The sequence below is a fragment of the Diorhabda carinulata genome, chromosome 7 (genome assembly GCF_026250575.1).
Source record: "Diorhabda carinulata isolate Delta chromosome 7, icDioCari1.1, whole genome shotgun sequence".
Lineage (NCBI taxonomy): Eukaryota > Metazoa > Arthropoda > Insecta > Coleoptera > Chrysomelidae > Diorhabda > Diorhabda carinulata.
In genome coordinates, this window is record NC_079466.1 from 12,184,442 (window position 1) to 12,204,039 (window position 19,598).

Here is a 19,598-nt window from a genome sequence, read left to right on the forward strand (position 1 = left end):
AGAAATAATCGATTAAAACAAAAATCGATTATTTATTCACTTCCCTAGTAGGAATTTTTGGCACTCTTAATTAAACCTACAAAGGAAATAAACCACCAGAAGTTTTATAATTTTGGAGAAAATCGTGGATTTAATCATACCGCCTAAAATAATGGTTATACAGAAAAAGTGTGGAGAGATATTTGCCTATTTGCGTTAGGTATTCTTAAATAAAAAATTGTATGTGCTTATAAAAAACGCATATTTCCAACTAACTTTGAAATGTGTCTCGTACAAGGGATTATGATAGTTTTGCTTGATAAATAAACTATTATAAGCAATATGTCCGTAAAACTTTATACGGTGATTTTACAATACAAACCCGTAAATTTATGTTACGGTAATTTTGCTCAGCTTACAGGGTGATAAAGGGAAAACAATAAAAATCAAATATTAAATTATATATGAAATTTGTTTTGTGTTTTTGTTTAGTAATTTAGTGAATACGTGAATAGATAAAGAATTGATTCTCATTTCAAATATATACGGGGTACAACATTAGTTAATATAATAACTTTTTTTATACAAAATATGACGTTGTAGCTTAGTGTAAGTATTAAACACCTTCCAGAAAGCTAGAAGATTCAATAACAAAGAATGAAATTTGCATAGTACTTTAGAACGAAAGTGTTCATAGGTGGATGCAATTTTTTAGGTACAAATTATATTTTGCACAATACATCAAGAGTGTTGTCACCAAATTTTCCCAGAACTTGATCAATATCAGTTCAGTAGTTTAGACTGTAGAGAAATGGGGAGACCACAAGAATTGATTTTGAAAATCTGTAATATATTTGCATAAGAAAATAGAATGGAATAGAAAAAGTGGCAACAATGCTGTTGTTTAAAATCGGTTGTATTATATAGGTATATTAAGAATGAAATATAATATATATGAAGGAGTAAAGGTTTAAATATATATAATGGAAGCTAGGAAGGATGGCTGTATATTGAAAATATAACACAACGATTTTGATAAATATATGTATGTACTATTTGTAGTAACTGCTTTATTTAAAATACACCGAGTGTATATAGAAGCACGTGTTTATCGTACAAAGTTCTCTTTCAGAGTGAGTGTGTCTATGCGCACGAGCATAACCCAGAGGACCAGATATTGTTTTTCTCATCTAATAGATGGTGCCTCATGTATGCGCAAAGCACGTCATTTTTAACACTCCCTCGCTTTGCACATACATCTCTTACAATAATTTTAAAATTACATCTAAGATCGACTTACGATCGTGAACACATCTAATATAAAATATCAATGGCATATAATAACGAATATAAAAGTATCAATCAAATATTAAATTAAAAGTTGCCTTTGAACTCCATTGTACTCTCCACTGCGCACACTGCTATGACTGGTTATTAGTTTCTGTAAAAGAATGAATAATAAGTATACGATTTAATTCATTAATTAAAGTATTTTAAATAACATCTATATTCAACATCTATATCATCTAAATTTTATCATCTATGTTCATAATTCTATTTCTAATGTTAATATGCAAAGTAGAAGGTAAAGGTTTGGTCATAATATCCGCGACATTTAATTTAGTAGATATCCATTTAACTTTTATTTTACCCGCTAAGACACAAGATTTAATAAAATCACCATGAGTTTCAGCCATTTGAGGTTTTATACCCGTCTTTTCTCTTTCAGCCAAATTAGATTTGATGAGATCGACATCATCATCAAAATCTTTTAATTTGTGACTCCCTTCCATTTGAGTACAGTCACAAGCTGCTTTATTGTCACATCTAATAGTGACTGGATACATAGTTTTACCTATTATATTTCTAGTCGCTTTGTCTAAGGAAATTATTTCCTTACAGGATTCACTCATAGCAAAATATTCTGCTTGACACGTTGATGTAACAGGAGAGGACTGTTTGTGGCTTCTCCAAGCTACTGTATCACCATACAGTTGAATTACATAGCCACTCGTTGAAGTCGACTTTTCTCGATCTCTGAAGCTAGAATCAGTCAAAGCTTCCATGACTTCGGTTTTACCTCTATAGTACAAACCCAAGTCAGTTGTTCCTCTAAGATATCGGAAAATTCTATTGACTTCGGTCCAATCTCCTTTTGTTGGATTATTTTGTCTTCTAGACAACAAATTCACAGCGTAAGCTATGTCTGGTCTGGTTGCACAACAAACTCCCTATAGCCTCTCTATAAGGTGCATCAGTTGGATCATCAGAATCATCTAATTTTGTTTTATTTTTGTTGTTTCTATTTTTAACTTGTCTAGTTATCATCGGAGTGTCATGAGTATTGCATATTTTCATGTTAAATCTTTCTAGGATCTTTTCGGTGTACTCAGGCTGAGTAATAGACATTTCACGTTTGCTTCTAACACGATGAATTTTCATTCCAAGAAAATTCTCTGGTTCTCCCAAGATTTTCATCTCAAAAACCTTGCTGAAATGATTGATGATTTCGTCTAATTTTTCTGGATCATTGCTAGCTGCAATCATATCATCTACATATAGGATTACAACAGCAATTTTTCCATCTTTCCTCCAAGTAAATAAGCATGGCTCATTTAAATCATTTTCTAAACCCAGCTATAGTGCTTCTTCAGTGAATCTTTTATTCCATCTTTTAGGACTGATCTTCAATCCATATAAAGATTTCTTAAGCTTCCAGACTTTCATCTTTCTAATCTCATCACTACAATCATAACCTTCTGGGATTTCCATAAAAACAGCTTTTTCTAAAGTACCGTACAGAAAAGCTGTTTTTACATCCATTTGTCTAGCATCTAAATCAAGTTTATTTATGATTGCTAGTGCTGATCTAATTACTGGAAGTCTTGACACTGGAGCATAAGTTTCTTTCAACTCGTACTCATTTTCATCTAAAAAGCCTCTAACAACTACTCTAGCTTTATAGATGGTTTCACCTGTTTTGCCAATTTTAGTTTTCAGAACCCATCTAGAATCTAATACATTTGCATCTACAGGTCTATCTACAAGTTCATAGACTTGATTATCTTCTATTGATTTGAGTTCTTCTTTAATTGCTTTGATCCACTCAGCACTATCTTCCCGCAGTAAACACTCTGTGTAATTACTGGGATCTTTGCTGACTGAAGCAAGCATAGCATGAATAAATTCTTCTTCGTCTATAATCTTGAATTTTTCAGCTGTTTTGGCATAAACAAAGTTTTCATCTATTTTAGGTTTCGGCTTTCTCTTAGAAGTTCTAAGCTTCTTAGATTTTGTATCATTTGATACATTTGTGTATTACGATGCTCGCAGCTTTATTGAGCTTCTCGTTTCCAGGAGTTTACACTAGTTCATTCAGGATGCGAATGCAACATATACAACTTGACCAACTTTCACATTTATTCATGAAGAAACACTATTCTATGAATTATTACAATAATTGTAAATAATAAACTTTGTAAAGGCAGAGTAACGATATATTTGATTAAATTAAACTTAAACATGTGGTTCTTTCTGTGTCTGTCTCTGTTCTCTCTGCTAAGCACACCTTTTAGTTTTTAGCTGCTGTTCGGAAAAGCAACGTTGCCGTTAGTACCTTTCTATTATAATATCTAAAGAATATGAGAGCGAACGCAACATAGCGGCCTCCCTTGGAATCTCGTAGTTTCAAGAAAAATAAAATGAAACCAAAATTTACAAACATATGACAACTTAACTAAAATATCGATTAATTATAAACCTTGACCTTGTCGGCTACGAGACTCAACCTGATTAAACATACATTGAAATGTTCGAATATGCATTACATTGAAAAAAAAATCTTAATCTAATATTCTACAAATTAATAAGTCATAAATCAGTTTATATATAATAATCACTGCATTAGGATTGATCATAAATAGACAAAACACTGATTTTAATGACAGGACGTTTAAATATAGCGTTTTTCACTTTAACAGTTACCACTCGAATGTGCCCATCAGCACCAGGATGCACGTTCATTATTCTTCCAATCTTCCAGGCTAATGGAGCAGCATCATCATGTAACACGATGCATTGACCGACCTTATAAATGTCATTTGCAACTTGCCATTTGGGGCGTTCTTGAAGAGTCTGTAGATAACTGCGAGACCAGCTCCTCCAAAACTGTTCAAATAAAGCTCGCAATTGTTTATAGCGACAACTTAACCTAGAATGTTTAACGTCTAATTAGTTTTCTGGTAAGAAAGTTAGAGGAGCACCAATTATAAAATGTCCAGGTGTTAAAACTTCCGAGTCGTCTGGATCTTCACTAAGTGGAGTCAGAGGGCGTGAGTTTACTATAGATTCAATTTGAACCAATAAAGAATAGAAATTCTCGTATGTTAGAAGAGTGTTCTGTAAAACTCGCTTTAAATGATATTTTGTGAGTCGTACAGCGCTTTCCCACCATCATCTTTGATTTCGTTTATAAGATTGGACGCACCGACAAAATTGGACCCATTGTCCGAATAGATTTCCGAAGGAAAACCTCTGCGAGCGATTAGCCTTTTAAACGCATTCAAGAAACTATTAGTTGATAGTTCAGTTACCAGTTCGATATGTATGGCCTTAGAAGCAAAACATATAAAAATACATATCCATGCCTTTATCGATTTGGTATTTCGCAAAAAACTATTTTTAATTAAGAATGGACCCGTATAGTCTACTCCAAGTACAGAAAATATTCTAGAAGGTTGTACTCGGGTTGACGGTAGATCACCCATTTTTTGAAGGCCTGCAGAAGGTGATACTTTAAAACAAATAACGCATTTTCTTAAAATTCCTCTAACTGAATTTCGACCTTGCATAGGCCAATAATTTTGTCTAATAACGGATAATAGAGTTTGTGGTCCGGCATGCAAGTATTTAAAATGAAAATGTCTCACAATAAGAGATGTTAAGTGGCATTTTACAGGCAGAATAATTGGATACTTATTGTCAAAATTTAAATTAGTATTTTTCAATCTTCCCCCGATTCTTATTATACCCCTCTCGTCGAGAAAAACACTCAAACGGAAGAGTTTACTCTTTTTTGAAACTTGTTTGTGTCTTAATAAATCTTTGATTTCAATAGCAAAATGTTTGCGTTGAAAATGTTTAATTAAAATTATTTTAGCTTCGTCTAATTCGGAAATTTTAAGCTTATTTAAATCTCTCTGCTTGGGCTTAACCTTTAAGTTATTTTTAAATCGCAAAAGGTAGGCGATTATACGAATACATTTATTAAACGAAGAATATTTATAAAAGACGTCAAATTTAACACATTCTTTGGTTAACAATATTATGTTGGGCGGCTGTTTCAATTCAGGTAAATCGGAATTTGATTGAGTTTCAATGTTATTAGGCCAATATTGATTGCTACTTAAAAGGAATTTAGGACCAAAGAACCACGAATCTAATTCTTGTATTTCTCCTGGGTGGACACCTCGAGATATGTAGTCAGCTGGATTCAAATCCGTTGGTATGTAACGCCACTGTTGACTATGGGAAAAAGTCTGTATCTTTGATACGCGATTTGCGACGAACGTTTTGAGTTTACTGGATTCCGATGATATCCAAGCCAACACAATGGTCGAATCACACCAGTAAAACATTTTATCAATTTTAATTTCATTTTCTGTTGCCTTTATTACTGTGTGCGCTAATTCAACACCTAACAATGCGGCACAAAGCTCTAATCGAGGGATAGAAATTACTTTCAAAGGAGCAACTCTAGATTTGGAACAAACTAGATTTACATTTACTGTGTCCAATGAATTCATGGACCTGAAATAAATTGCAGTACCATAAGCGTACTGAGAAGCGTCGGTAAAGACATGCATTTCTATGGATATGAAATCTGTTATTAAAATATGTCGTGAAAATTTTAATTTTTCAATTAATTTCAAACTATTGTAAAACTGTAGCCACGAAATTAGAAAATTGTCGGGTACTGGATCATCCCAACCTATTTTTAAACCCCACAATTTTTGCATAAATAATTTCGCGCGCGTGATAACGGGACTTATAAGACCTAGAATATCAAAGATTTGACTGATAACGGATAAAATTCGTCTCTTTGTGAAGATCTTGTAGTGATCTGGACCAGATTCGGGATTTGTAACATATTTTAAAATATCCTCTGAAGAGTTCCAGACCGTACCTAAAGTTTTACTGCAACTTTGTTCGTCCTTAATAATATAATCTGTTTAAGTAGAGGGATCTAATTGTGAAACAAAATTCAAAATTTGCTCATTATTTGAAGGCCATTGGCGTGAACGGAATCCGCCCGACAGTCAAATGTTATATACATCTTTTATTAAAAAACATGCAGATTTAATATCCTTTACGGAGACTAAGTAGTCGTCCATGTAAAAATCCTTTAAAATAGATTGAGCAGCCTCAGGATGATTGATTTCATCATCAAGAGCTAACTGTTTTAAGCAACGAGTAGCTAAAAAAGAGGCAGGGCTCATCTCATATGTTACCGTGAGTAACTTGTAAATTTTCAAAGGATCTGTAGTATTATTGCGCCAGAGTATTAATTGAAACTTTGTATCGTTTTCATGTATTTTAACGCATCGATACATCTTCGCGATGTCCGCGGAAACTACAATCGGAAATAATCGAAAACGTAATAAGATAAAGAATAACGTATCCTGGATGCAAGGTCCTGTTTTTAATATATCGTTTAAACTTAAACCCGAAGTGGATTTCGCCCAACTGCTCTAGATTGTCCCTAAAAGGTAAGCGGACAATAAAGTTACCATAATTATCACGACTATAAGTCTGTTGAAAATGACTCTCTACTTCATTTTCTTCCTCGGTATAGTTATTTTTCAAAGACGGAATTTCTTCTATCAACCAAAATTTCTCTAATCCATTTTCAAGATTGTTCATTGAACTTGACAAGTTACACACAGAAAAATTTCTATTATTTATATTCGGACAACTGATTGTACCTGCTACAATCCAACCGAGTTCTGTATTTTGTAGAATAGGACGACCCTTTCCTAGAGAAATTTGACCGGGTAATAATAAGCGATAAAAAATACCGGCACCCAAAAGTATATCAACTTTACTGGATTCATTAAATTGTGGATCCGCCAAATCAATATTATTAGGAATTTTGAGATGAGACGTATCAAAGTCCATGTGGGGTGTGTCAGTCGTTATCTGATTGGATACCAAAAATTGTAAATTAACATTATAATTGGAGTTTATAGATTTAATTCGTGTTTTAATAACATTATTAATAAAACTTATATTGCCGTTTATTCCTATAACTTTTATATGAACATCTGTCCCTTGAATATTCAATCTTTCAAATAATTCCTGACTCATGAAATTTGACTGAGAACCGGCATCTAAAAGCGCTCGACAAATCATGGATTCGCCGTCTTTATTTTCAATTTTTAAAAGTGCGGTTGTAAGTAAAACAAATGAATCGTTATCGTAAGCAGTTAAAGTTAAAATATTTTGAGCACAAGCAACAACACTTTGTTTACTATCATTTCTTTCGACTAGGTGTAAAAATCAGCTCTCGTCGATTAATCATTTTACAAGTGTAAATATAGTTATTTAGTGAAAAAAACTACAACCATTATCGCAATCATCACCCCCATATATATCATCTCAAAGTAAGCAAATTTAAAATCTTCATAACGAATTTAACATTTGAATGCTAACAATCAAACACGATTGTTGTTAGTCAAGGTACAAAACCTGTTGCCGCTTATCAGCAAAACAACATTTAGAAACCAGTACCGGTTTAAGTACTAATATGTTAATTAGATTCAAAGAAGATGGATGAAAACAGCACAAACAATTTTACTTTTGCCCTACCTAATAACCCTCCACAATCTTATTCATCCATTACAAGCCAACAAAAAACAATTTTTCCAACGAAACAACAAGCAATAGTAATTAGCTCACTAAATGGAGTAAAATTAGAAGAATACCTGATAGCCGTAGGCACTATTATCAATCCCAGCAAAATTATATTCTCATCAAGAATAACCAATAATAGAATATGCATATATCTATCTAAAAAAGAAGACGTGGACGAATTTTTAACAAAATGCAATGGAAAAATCAATATTTAACGATATTCTTTCTGTACGTCGACTTATAACACCTAGTGAAAGATTACTACTATCGAACGTCTGTCCAACTATACCTCATCAAATTATCGAAAAGGAACTCAGACAATTGGGCCTCCATCTGTCGTCTTCCATAACATTCCTCAAAATCGGTACTTCTAACACAAACTTTAAACACATTCTAAGCTTTCGCCGTATTGTTTACATATCTCCCACACAAATTACAATACCTACCTCGATGCTCATTAATTTTGAAGATACTACATACCGAATCTTCTTAACGCATGATAGCCATTTGTGTTCTTTATGTAACGGATCAGGACATAACTCTAATAATTGTCAGAACACATCAATAAGCACTACATCCGACAATACATCATTACCAATGGACACTAATACAACAAGATCAACAAACATTGTCAATCAAATCTACAACAAACCTCCAGTTTCGAACTCGACCACAACAAACCTAACAAATGTGAATAATCAAACAGAAGACATACCATCACATATAGCTCCTACCAACCTCAAACATACCACTCAATCCACAAGCGATAGCAGAAATTCTAAAAAACTAACCATATCAGCAGAAATACACATGGATACAGATACAACGAATACAAAACGCACCTTATCTGAGATCACAACTCCACCTTCACCTACACCACAAACAAAGGATACATTTAATAAACCAAACGAACAAACAATTAAGAAAGCGAAAAAGATATCAAACAACAAATCAAATACACAAACAAGTACTTTCTACAAATTAATGGAGTCAGCACAACAAATATTTGAAGACGAAAGACAAATTTTAACTTTCGCGGAAGCCGTTGATTTCTTCGAAAATGCAATAGGAATAAAAGATCCATTGAGTATATCAAAAATATATACAGAAGATACAAAAAGCTTCTTAAAACTACTCGCACACATGCATCCATATTTTACAAACAAAAGAATGAAAAGCATCAGTACAAGAATCAGGAAAAAAATCATGGGACAGCTAAATTTACACCCGTCAACTATCGCACAAGAAATAGAAGACTACTCTGAATCATCAATTGAATCATCGCAGGAATAATGACTAATAATAACTCAATTTTACAGTGGAATCTAAGAGGATTCTACAGAAGATTCGAAATGCTTAAAAACCTACTCTCCGAACTATCACCAAACATAATATGCTTACAAGAAACCAATTTTAAAAATCAACATTATTACAACTTGAAAAACTACACCTGCTTCTACAAAAATAGAACGTACAATGGAAAGGCATCTGGAGGTGTAGCAATATACGTCCACAATAAATATAACACACAACAAATCATTTCCGTAGCAAACAATATTGAATTAATAACTGTAGCAGTTGATATACCACAAAGAATATATATATATATATCCTCTCTATACATACCCCCAGACCAAAATATTGATACGTCAGAACTTGAACAAGTTCTAAAAACTATTCCAAGTCCTCGATTGATTTTAGGTGACTTTAACGCTCACAATACACTATGGGGATCAAACTATACCACAGCCCGAGGCAAAACAATTGACAACATGATAAATTCCCTAAATCTTAACATCTTAAATGACGGAAGACCAACAAGAATTGACATACACACAGGAACATGCTCAGCCATTGATATCACCCTGTGTGAACCAGTCCTGACTCCCACATTAACTTGGGATGTAATACCATATTTATTTGGAAGCGATCATTATCCTATAAAGATTTCATATACATCAAAACTCTCTGAGAATAATAGCTTACCAAACCCAAAATGGAATCTAAAAAATGCTAATTGGGAAAAATTTAGCGAAACAGTTGAAACGAAGATTAACATTACAAAAGACCAGCCAATTTTAAATGTAGAAAATCTCGTAGAAACCTTCACATCTATAATCGTAGACGCTGCCAAAACACACATAGGATATACTAAAATATTATTAAACCATAAACCACTACCTTGGTGGAACAAAGACTGTCAAAACGCAATCAGAATTTATAAGTCCTCTTTTAACAAGTTTAAACGGAAGAATACTGTAGAAAATTTAATTGAATATAAAAAACAAAGAGCCCGAGCGAGATATATTATGAAGAAGAGTAGACAGGAGTCATGGATTAAATTCGTATCTACAATAACATCCTCAACTCCACTATCCTTAGTTTGGCAAAATATTCGGAAGATGTCTGGAATAAAACAATCCCCAAGAATTCCATTTTTAGTTAAAAATAACACCCTGATCACAAATTCAAGTGAAATAGCGGAAGCATTAGCTTCACAATACGAATATAACTCTAATGATTCAAACTATGATGCAAAGTTCATAAAGAATATAAAAAATATCGAAGAAGAAATTTTGGAAGATTTTAGTGAAGAACAATCAAATCCTATTAACTGCGCGTTCAGCCAAATAGAACTTTATGAAGCTTTGAAATCACAAAAACATACTGCCCCTGGTCCAGATCAAATACCAGTAGTATTCCTACAAAAACTTTCAGATAGCACCAAAAACTACCTATTAAAACTGTATAACTACATTTGGACTAATAAAGTCTTTCCTTCAAGCTGGCGCGAAGCTGTGATAATCCCACTTTTGAAACTTGACAAAATAAGAACAAAACCAGAGTCTTACCGGCCAGTATCCTTAACGAACGTCCTATGCAAGATTATGGAGAAAATGGTTAATCGTAGATTACTCTGGGTACTAGAACAAAATAATTTATTGGCACCAGAACAAAGCGGATTTCGCCAAAATAGGTGCACAGCTGATAACCTGATAGACCTAGAATCCGAAATAAGTGAAGGTTTTGCCAATAAACAAGAATGTATAGCCGTATTTATGGATATCGCCAAGGCATATGACATGGTTTGGAAACACAATATAACCTCAAAACTACAAAAGTGGGGTCTAGGAGGGAACATTCTACACTTCATAAAAAATCTCCTGACAGACAGATACTTCCAAGTGAGAGTAGACAGAAGCCTATCAGCTAAAAAACTACAGAAGAACGAGATTCCACAAGGGTCTACAATAAGTACCACTCTATTCCTGATTGCTATCACCGATATTCTTGACAAATGCTCTCCGCTAATCAAAGGAAGATTATACGCCGATGATTTAGTACTATTTGCAAAAGGGAAAAATATAACCACTATCCAAATGCATTTACAAACCGTACTCGATAACCTAAGCAACTGGTCTAACACCAACGGATTGAAATTCTCGGAAACTAAAACAAAATGTATTCTCTTCTCCAGAAAGTACATACAAGAAAAACCTAACTTAATCTTGAATGGTCAAAATTTAGAGTTCGTAGAATATATAAAATTTTTGGGCATAACTTTTGATAAAAAACTCACCTGGAAACAACATATTGACTACCTTAAGAAAGTCTGTCAAAATGGTCTGAATCTATTGAAAACAATTGCCAGCCATAAATGGGGCGCGGATTCCACCTGTCTGATAAATCTATATAAGGCCCTTATAAGATCAAGGATCGACTACGGCTCCATAGTTTATGCATCATGCGAGAAAACACACCTCAAGCAACTTAACGTATTAGAAAACACTGCACTAAGAATCGCCACCGGCGCATTTCGAACAACACCGATAGAGAGTCTCCACTGTCTAACTGGAGAACCACCCCTTAGACTGCGAAGAATTCAACTTAGCATAACCTACGCAACATCAGTATTATCAAATAGAAATAACCCAGTTAATTACAACATCAAAACAGACCGCTTTAAAAATTTATTCGGAAACAAACAAACAACGATTCCCTTCTACGAAAGAATTCGCCAATACACAAACATCTTGACAATTGAACTACCAGTTTTCTTTCCAATCAATATAAAAACTCCTCCCCCTTGGATAATCCCTATTCCTACCATCAACGTTAATTTGAGTTACTACAAAAAAGAGGAAACAAATCACCCCCTGATAGTTCAATCATTTCACACCCTCGTTGAAGAAAACCTCAAAGAATACCATCTTATGTACACTGACGCATCCAAAACACCTAATGGCATAGGAGCAGCAGTTATACTAGCAAACGAAAATTTTGCATTTAAGCTATCTCCTCACAATAGCGTTCACACTGGCGAACTTTATGCCATATTTCAGGCATTAACAATCGCCAGTAGATATGAATATAAAAAAATTGCAATAATTACTGATTCTATGAGCTCCATCAACACCATTAAACAACTCTTTCCCAAACACCCACTAGGTTCCCTCATTAAAACCCAACTATACCTCCTCCACCAATCCAAAGCGTGCGTCCAAATTATCTGGGTCCCATCGCACACCAATATCCCAGGAAACGAAAAAGCGGATCAATACGCCAGAGAAGCAGCAGATAACAACAAAGCAACAATTGTGCGCGAAGTGATGGTCAGTGATTTCAAAGCGGTAATAAAAGCGAAAGCTCAGTGGCAAAGTGAGTGGAACAAGTCGCAGTCAATATTGAAAACCATCAAACCATACGTTAAACCATGGAAAGGTAGCCCAAAAAGTCGCGCAGATCAAATAAAAATCGATCGCTTAAGGCTAGGTCACACTAAAGCAACACACTCCCATCTATTTAATAGAGAAAACCCACCGATATGTGAAACTTGTAACGAGAACCTTAATGTTGAACATTTATTGTTAAACTGTCGAAAGTACAGAAATGAAAGAATACTTAACAATTTTCCAGACAATATAACCACTCAATGAAAATTGTAATAATGCAAACATAATTAAGTATTTGAAAGACACCAAATTATATCACAAACTATAATTGACATGTCGCTAATAACCTTTGTAGTTGATGCGACAATAAATTTATAAAAAAAAAAAAAAATTCTTTCGACTAGTTTCTCATCAGACTTGATTGGCAAGTTCTGTGAAGAATTATTAACAGAGGCGTGCGCTTCATTATTGGAAATATTATGTTTATCAGTAATGTCGCAATTTTGATGTGAGTTTTTATTAGTAATAGATAAATGCAGTAAACTATTATGTTTTTTATCACAAATTCTGCATGAACTTCCTTGACAATTCGAAACTTTATGTCCTAGTCGAAGGCAATTAGTGCAAGCTTTAAGTTTACGTATTGTATTGATACGATCTGAAATAGAAAGTTTTAAAAATTCATTGCAATAATAAATTACGTGATCTCCTTTGCAAAAAATACAAGCTAGAAGCCTTGTAGAAATATTACTCTGTATCTTTGTTGTAGCAGATTTGTGATATGTATTCTGATAATTTGAAGAAGAGGGTTTGTTCAGATATTTATTGTCGATAGATTCGAGTAGTTTACATCTATCGATCAAAAATTGAATGAATGTTTCTGAAGTTGGTGACACTACGTCTTTAGTTCCAATCTTCCACTCTTTCCTAGAATTTGCATCTAATTTAGATAATAATAGATGAATTAAAATTGTACTCCATTGTTCTACTGGCTCTTTTAAATTACGCAAATATAGTGCTTTTGTAAATTGTCTACAAAAAATCGTAGAGATTCAAAGGAGTCTCTATTTACATTTGGCAAATCAAAGATTTGTTTTATGTGGTTTTTTATTATAAATTTTTTATTTTGATATCTCTCCTTTAATAACTCCCAAGCCACAGGATAATTCGAATCTGTTACCTCCAGAGAGTCTATAATTTTTATTGCTTCTTTTTTTAACGTTGTTTGGAGATAGTAAAACTTTTGTATGTTACCTAAATTAGGATTATTATGGATGAGAGCCGAAAATGCATCGTAAATGTTAACCATTTATCATAACTGCCGTCAAATTCGGGCAGAGACAAAGGTGGCAATTTAACATTGAATGTTTCTATGTGAGAAGATTGAATATTAAAATTTGAGTTATTTTGTTGAGGTATAAAAAACGAATTTTGAGACTGATTGCCAAATTGACCGACGAATTCTTTTGCCTTTGCTACCGTTTCATAATAATCATCTTCAAAGGTGACTCGCTCGGAGAAATTTTGTTCGGATTCATCATATTGCTCAATTTCGGTTTGCACCTTGTTAAATTCATCAAAGATGAGTTCCATTCTTTGCATACGAGTGGAAATTTCTGTGATTTTTGAATTATTGTTTGAATCAGCAACAAATTTTTTAAACCGCGTTAGTTGACCTTTTAATTGGCCGCGGCGAGAAACTAAACGAGAAATCATTAATTGAAATTCTTGTTCTTGGTCATTTCGACCGGCCTCGTTAGCCATTTTTAATAATTAATTAAAATTAAATGAAAGTAAATGTGAAATTAATAATATAATCGGTACGCCACTGAATGGTCGACCCTTTTTTGCGTCGAAAGCAACGCCGCAAATATCCAAATGAGGATAGGAATGTTATGTTTTTTTTTTGTCTTATTACCTACAACTGAAGGTGATTATATATGAAATATAAAATATTTTTGTTAACTTTGTTAACCTACAACGGTAGGTGATTACATATTTTATTTGAATTATGAAAAATGTTTATCTACACGATAGATAGACGAATGTATGTTAAAACGAACAATATTATTGTTCAACCAATACGATCTCAACGTTGAAATCGGGAATAGTAGAAAAGAGCGGTACAGTTTTTTCTGATGTAATCGATTGTAAAGAAAAACACATAAAAATTAATTTGTATGATATTAATGAAATGAAATAGAATATTAATTTCATTAGAAATTACGAGAAATTCTACTTTTATAAACTCAAAAGGAATGAAAGTAAATGAAACTGACTCACTCATTTATCTCCCCTCTTCCTGTCTTGAAAGGCCAAACTGTTGATCACACACACATCCGGCTCGAAGGACCAAATTTATGTGTATTACGATGCTCGCAGCTTTATTGAGCTTCTCGTTTCCAGTTTACACTAGTTCATTCAGGATGCGAATGCAACATATACAACTTGACCAACTTTCACATTTATTCATGAAGAAACACTATTCTATGAATTATTACAATAATTGTAAATAATAAACTTTGTAAAGGCAAAGTAACGATATATTTGATTAAATTAAACTTAAACATGTGGTTCTTTCTGTGTCTGTCTCTGTTCTCTCTGCTAAGCACACCTTTTAGTTTTTAGCTGCTGTTCGGAAAAGCAACGTTGCCGTTAGTACCTTTCTATTATAATATCTAAAGAATATGAGAGCGAACGCAACAACATTTTCATCTAATTTACGCTTTCTAGACTTGTCTGATTTAACTAGTTGTTTACCTGAATCTTTTGTCACTGGAATATTCACATCAGAAGATTCAGAATCGATTTTTCCATCAATTGAATCATCATCTACTTCAACTTCTTTTTGTTTTTCAACTGTCGGAGAATCTTCAACTTCTAAATCTTTAGTTTTGTAAATATCCTTTTAAACTAGTTTTTCATTAAACCTGACATGTCTAGAATTTAAGAATTTACCAGAGGTTGGCTCCCACAAGACGTATCCCGTACGTGAGTAACCCACTAGTATGGTTCTTATTGCTCTTTCAGAAAACTTGATTTCTGATATTGGAAGTTTAACGTAAGCTGAACATCCAAACCTTCTAATTTTATTCATATGTGTGCTAATCTTTGCATTGAGTTCATTCAATGGAGATACAAAACCATTGGTTTTGTGAGGTGTACGATTGTACATATTAACAGCTGTTTCAGCTGCCAATATCCACATCGACTTAGGTAAGCCAGAGTCAAACAATAACGCTATAATTTTTTGTTGTATTGTTTTGTTAAATCTCTCAGCTGTACCATTTAATTCTGGAGTGTATGGAGGAGCATAATCTGATTCTATCTTTTCTTTATGCATAACATCTGCAAAATCACCTCCAGTAAACTCCCTAGCATTATCAGTTCTGATATAGCACACTTTTTCATCTTTACCTAATAAATTTCTAACTGTTGTGATGAAACTTTCTAAACAGTTAGCTGCTTCATTTTTATTTTTGACTGCAAATATTCTAGCAAATCTAGAAAAATCATCTAAAAACACAATAATGTATTTACAAGCACCTGGAAACGAGTTTATTTTAAATTGTCCCATAGTATCTAAATGAATCGTGTGTAACGGTCTATCTGCTATCAATCTAGATTCTTTAAAGGGTAATTTTTCCATTTTAGCTAGAATACAGGTTTCGCAATCTAAGATATTTTCTTTAAAATTTACATTATACAACGACTGCTCAGATTTCTTTAATTCTTTTAGATAATTCAAGTTTGGATGCCCTAGCACCTGAGTCTGCAATAAACGTAATATTATCTACATTATTAATATAATCAAACTTCATACCTGCTTGTCTGGCTTGTGGCTTCTGGTTTTCCCCATCCTTTGGTGGAACAGCTTGTTTCCCAAACGCCTTTCGGTTGGTCTTAGCAAATCCTCTGGATTTAACTCTGAAACCAGCTCTCCAAGTCGATCTTCCTCTCGACGTTCCTCTACCTCTAGCTCTACCACGACCACCACGACCGCGTATGTAGTCGGAGTTTCTTGAACTTTGACTAGCAGCATCATATTTGGTACAGGTATTTGCATTGTGATCAGTTATCACTTGGCAAATATAACAATACCATTCACCTGTAGCTTCTAGCGGACACTGTTTTATATAATGACCCGACTTGTTACATCTATGACAGTTGTCATGGTACCTTTTGAAGCGCTTTGCTTGGTTTGCACTCGCAACCTGCTCCTGAGAATTCCATGATTTTTTCTCAGCCTCCATTTCCAGCAAATGAGACTTCAACTCATCCAGAGTCATTGATTTTTTGGTTACTCTTCTGTGAATTAAATCTGCAGTCCTGACTTCTGGTATGACACCGCAGACAGCTTGGTAAAAGGCTGACCTTTTCTCTTCATCTGTCAAAGGCACTGCGTTATCACAGTTTTCATATTCAACGATAGTATTTTCAAATCTGTTCCAAAAATGATCAATACTCTCCCTGGGTTGCAGTCTCATGCCATACAACTTCGTTCTCACTGAAGTGTGAGTAACATTGTTTTCAACCCTTTTAGCTTCTCTCAATTTTTTAATAACAGTTTCAGAATCTTTAATTGAAAGAACTTTTTTATAGTATTTATCATCTAAATGGCTAGTAATAATTTCTCTTACTGCTTGTTTCCTTTTAATAATAGCTTCTTCATCTAAATTACTAGGAGCCTTTATTGTAGAGTCAATCACTTCTATATTAAAGTCTTGTGGACTTGATTGAGCACTTGCCCCAGCACCTATTTGCGTTGCTGTTTCATCTAAAAAGGCAGTTGAGCTAATCAAATTACCTCGAGCGCTTTGGATTCGTAGCCGTTCTACAGCTAAAAAGTTTTAAGAAGCTTTCTGAATGTGATCCATCAAAATTTTCATTGACTCAAAACCTTTGTTTTGAAGTTCAATATTTTCACGTTGCTTACTCAAGAACTGTTGCAATTCTTGGTTAGCTTGTGAAGTATGTTGCTGTTGATCTTGATGGTGAGTACTTGGAATACCACCACCAGTCGACAGAGTTGGTGTGTTAGTACTTTGACTTGTTGAGGTGTTTGCAAGAGCTTTTGACTGACCAACTGGTGTACTTGTCGCAATTGCACTCGTACTTGATTGCAATGTAGCTGGAGGTGTAGTTGTTGACATTGTTGGGCTAACAGATACTCCAGGCCCCTTATTAATGAAAAAATATTTTAGTTTGGATTTTATTTCACGCCTACTCTAATAAACGTAACTTAAAAACAACACTTTATAACTTAATTTAATTTCGAGATATAGTTTTTATAAATATTTCTTCAAATAAATATTTATTTAGCGTCTAAACTTCTAAAATTTCCTTCTCATCGTAAAATAATTATAATTTTTAAACTATAATTATTATCACTTCTTCAAAATCAAACTATATCTTAAACAAGTCAACTACTTCAATTATTTTACTCTATTTGTTGTTTGAGAGTAATATTATTTTTCATCTAAACATTTACATCAATATCCGATTCTCAGAATCTGAGAGTCATAAACTGTCTAACGTATATGCGACAAGAGCGCTTTTGTTCTATAATATTTACGACTAGCACATTGTATATAGTAATATGTATCATATTACTCGAGCCAGGCGGCATTGACAAGTTTAAACTTGACTAAGTGAAATATACACCAATAGTCAAAAATATTTTTATAATTTTTCTCTTTTCAGTGAAAAATTACATTTTTTCTTAAATTTAACTTCAATTTAAATTTCTTTTAATGTAAAAAAAATTACAAGAAAAGAATCAAAAAAAAAACCTCAAAAAAACAATTTTCTTCTCAAATTAAATTTCTTCTAAACTTTTAATTTGAATTTTGCATTCAAAATGCACTTCTTTACAATAAAAAATCAAAAACTTACCAGTTTATTTGATTTTCTTCAACTTGAAGGCAGTTAAGCCTTTTCAAAAGAACTCTTCAAGCATGATTCTTTTCACTACACAAAGCCAATCATTTTTCTAATCCCTTTCGAGATGAGAAAACACGTGCTGGGCGTGCCCATAACCTGAAAGAGTAAAGGTTTAAATATATATAATGGAAGCTAGGAAGGATGGCTGTATATTGAAAATATAACACAACGATTTAATATATATATACGTAAGTACTATGTGTAGTAACTGCTTTATTTAAAATACACCGAGTGTATATCGTACAAAGTTCTCTTTCAGAGTGAGTGTGTCTATGCGCACGAGCATAACCCAGAGGCCCAGATATTGTTTTTCTCATCTAATAGATGGTGCCTCATGTATGCGCAAAGCACGTCATTTCTAACAATATATCAGAGGTGTTATTGGTGATTTGGCTTTATTCGCTCTGAGGGAAGGCATGGTAGGGGAAATTAAATCGACTGAAGCGTTCGCAGTGTTAACTTTGAACGGGAGGCTATTATAACCGAAATTATAAACAAATACACGTTAAAATTTTTTGTTTATTTTAATTATAATAAATTAAATAAAAATGGGTCACCAGAGTTGTTGTGTAGTGAATTGTAAAAATACTAGTAGAAAAAGTAAGTGCAAATTTTATAAATTTCCAACCGCTACATGGAAAATAAATCAACGGAATCGGTGGATAGCTGCAGTTTAGAGGCTTTAGTAAGTAGTACCATAACCTTATTGTTATCAAAAATAATAATTCCGAGTGTTGTAAATCTTTGTACAATTGTTAAGTTTAGCAAACTTAAATAATTATTTTGGAGTTCTGTAATAAAAAAAGTAAAAATAAAATTTATAAATAAATAAATTTTAATATTATAAAAATGTAATGATTAAAAGAAAAATGAAAATTATTACAGTGAATTTTTTTTTGCAAACAGTTTAAATAATACAGTGATAAAATTAATAAAAAATATAATTTTTAGCGTTGATGGATCACCGTGGGTTCCCTAAACCATATGATTATATTTGTAGTGATCATTTTATTGGGGGTAAAAAATCAGATGAGGAGTTGAGTCCTAGCTACATTCCAACAATATTTCCTTCAATTTACAAGTCTCCAAAAA

At 33.3% G+C, this 19,598-nt stretch overlaps 1 protein-coding gene across 1 annotated transcript; it reads right to left on the reverse strand.

Annotated features, from left to right (window-relative positions):
* Positions 1–245: 245 nt before the first annotated feature.
* LOC130896474 (uncharacterized) lies at positions 246–18,133 on the reverse strand. The gene is made up of 2 exons (XM_057804624.1): positions 16,387–18,133; positions 246–1,420 (listed from the first exon to the last, which is right to left on the reverse strand). The coding sequence occupies exons 1-2, from the start codon at positions 17,048–17,050 to the stop codon at positions 1,401–1,403; spliced, it is 684 nt and encodes a 227-aa protein (XP_057660607.1). The 5' UTR covers positions 17,051–18,133; the 3' UTR covers positions 246–1,400.
* Between the last annotated feature and the right edge of the window lie 1,465 nt (positions 18,134–19,598).

What these genes read in the sequence shown, in the direction of transcription:
- LOC130896474 (XM_057804624.1), bottom strand. Translation starts at nt 17,050, where the DNA reads ATGAGACTGCAACCCAGGGAGAGTATTGATCATTTTTGGAACAGATTT. An exon ending in GCCACAAGCCAGACAAGCAG is followed by an intron (nt 1,421 to 16,386) that starts GTATGAAGTTTG and finishes ATTCTTTTACAG; the next exon opens with AAACTAATAACCAGTCATAG.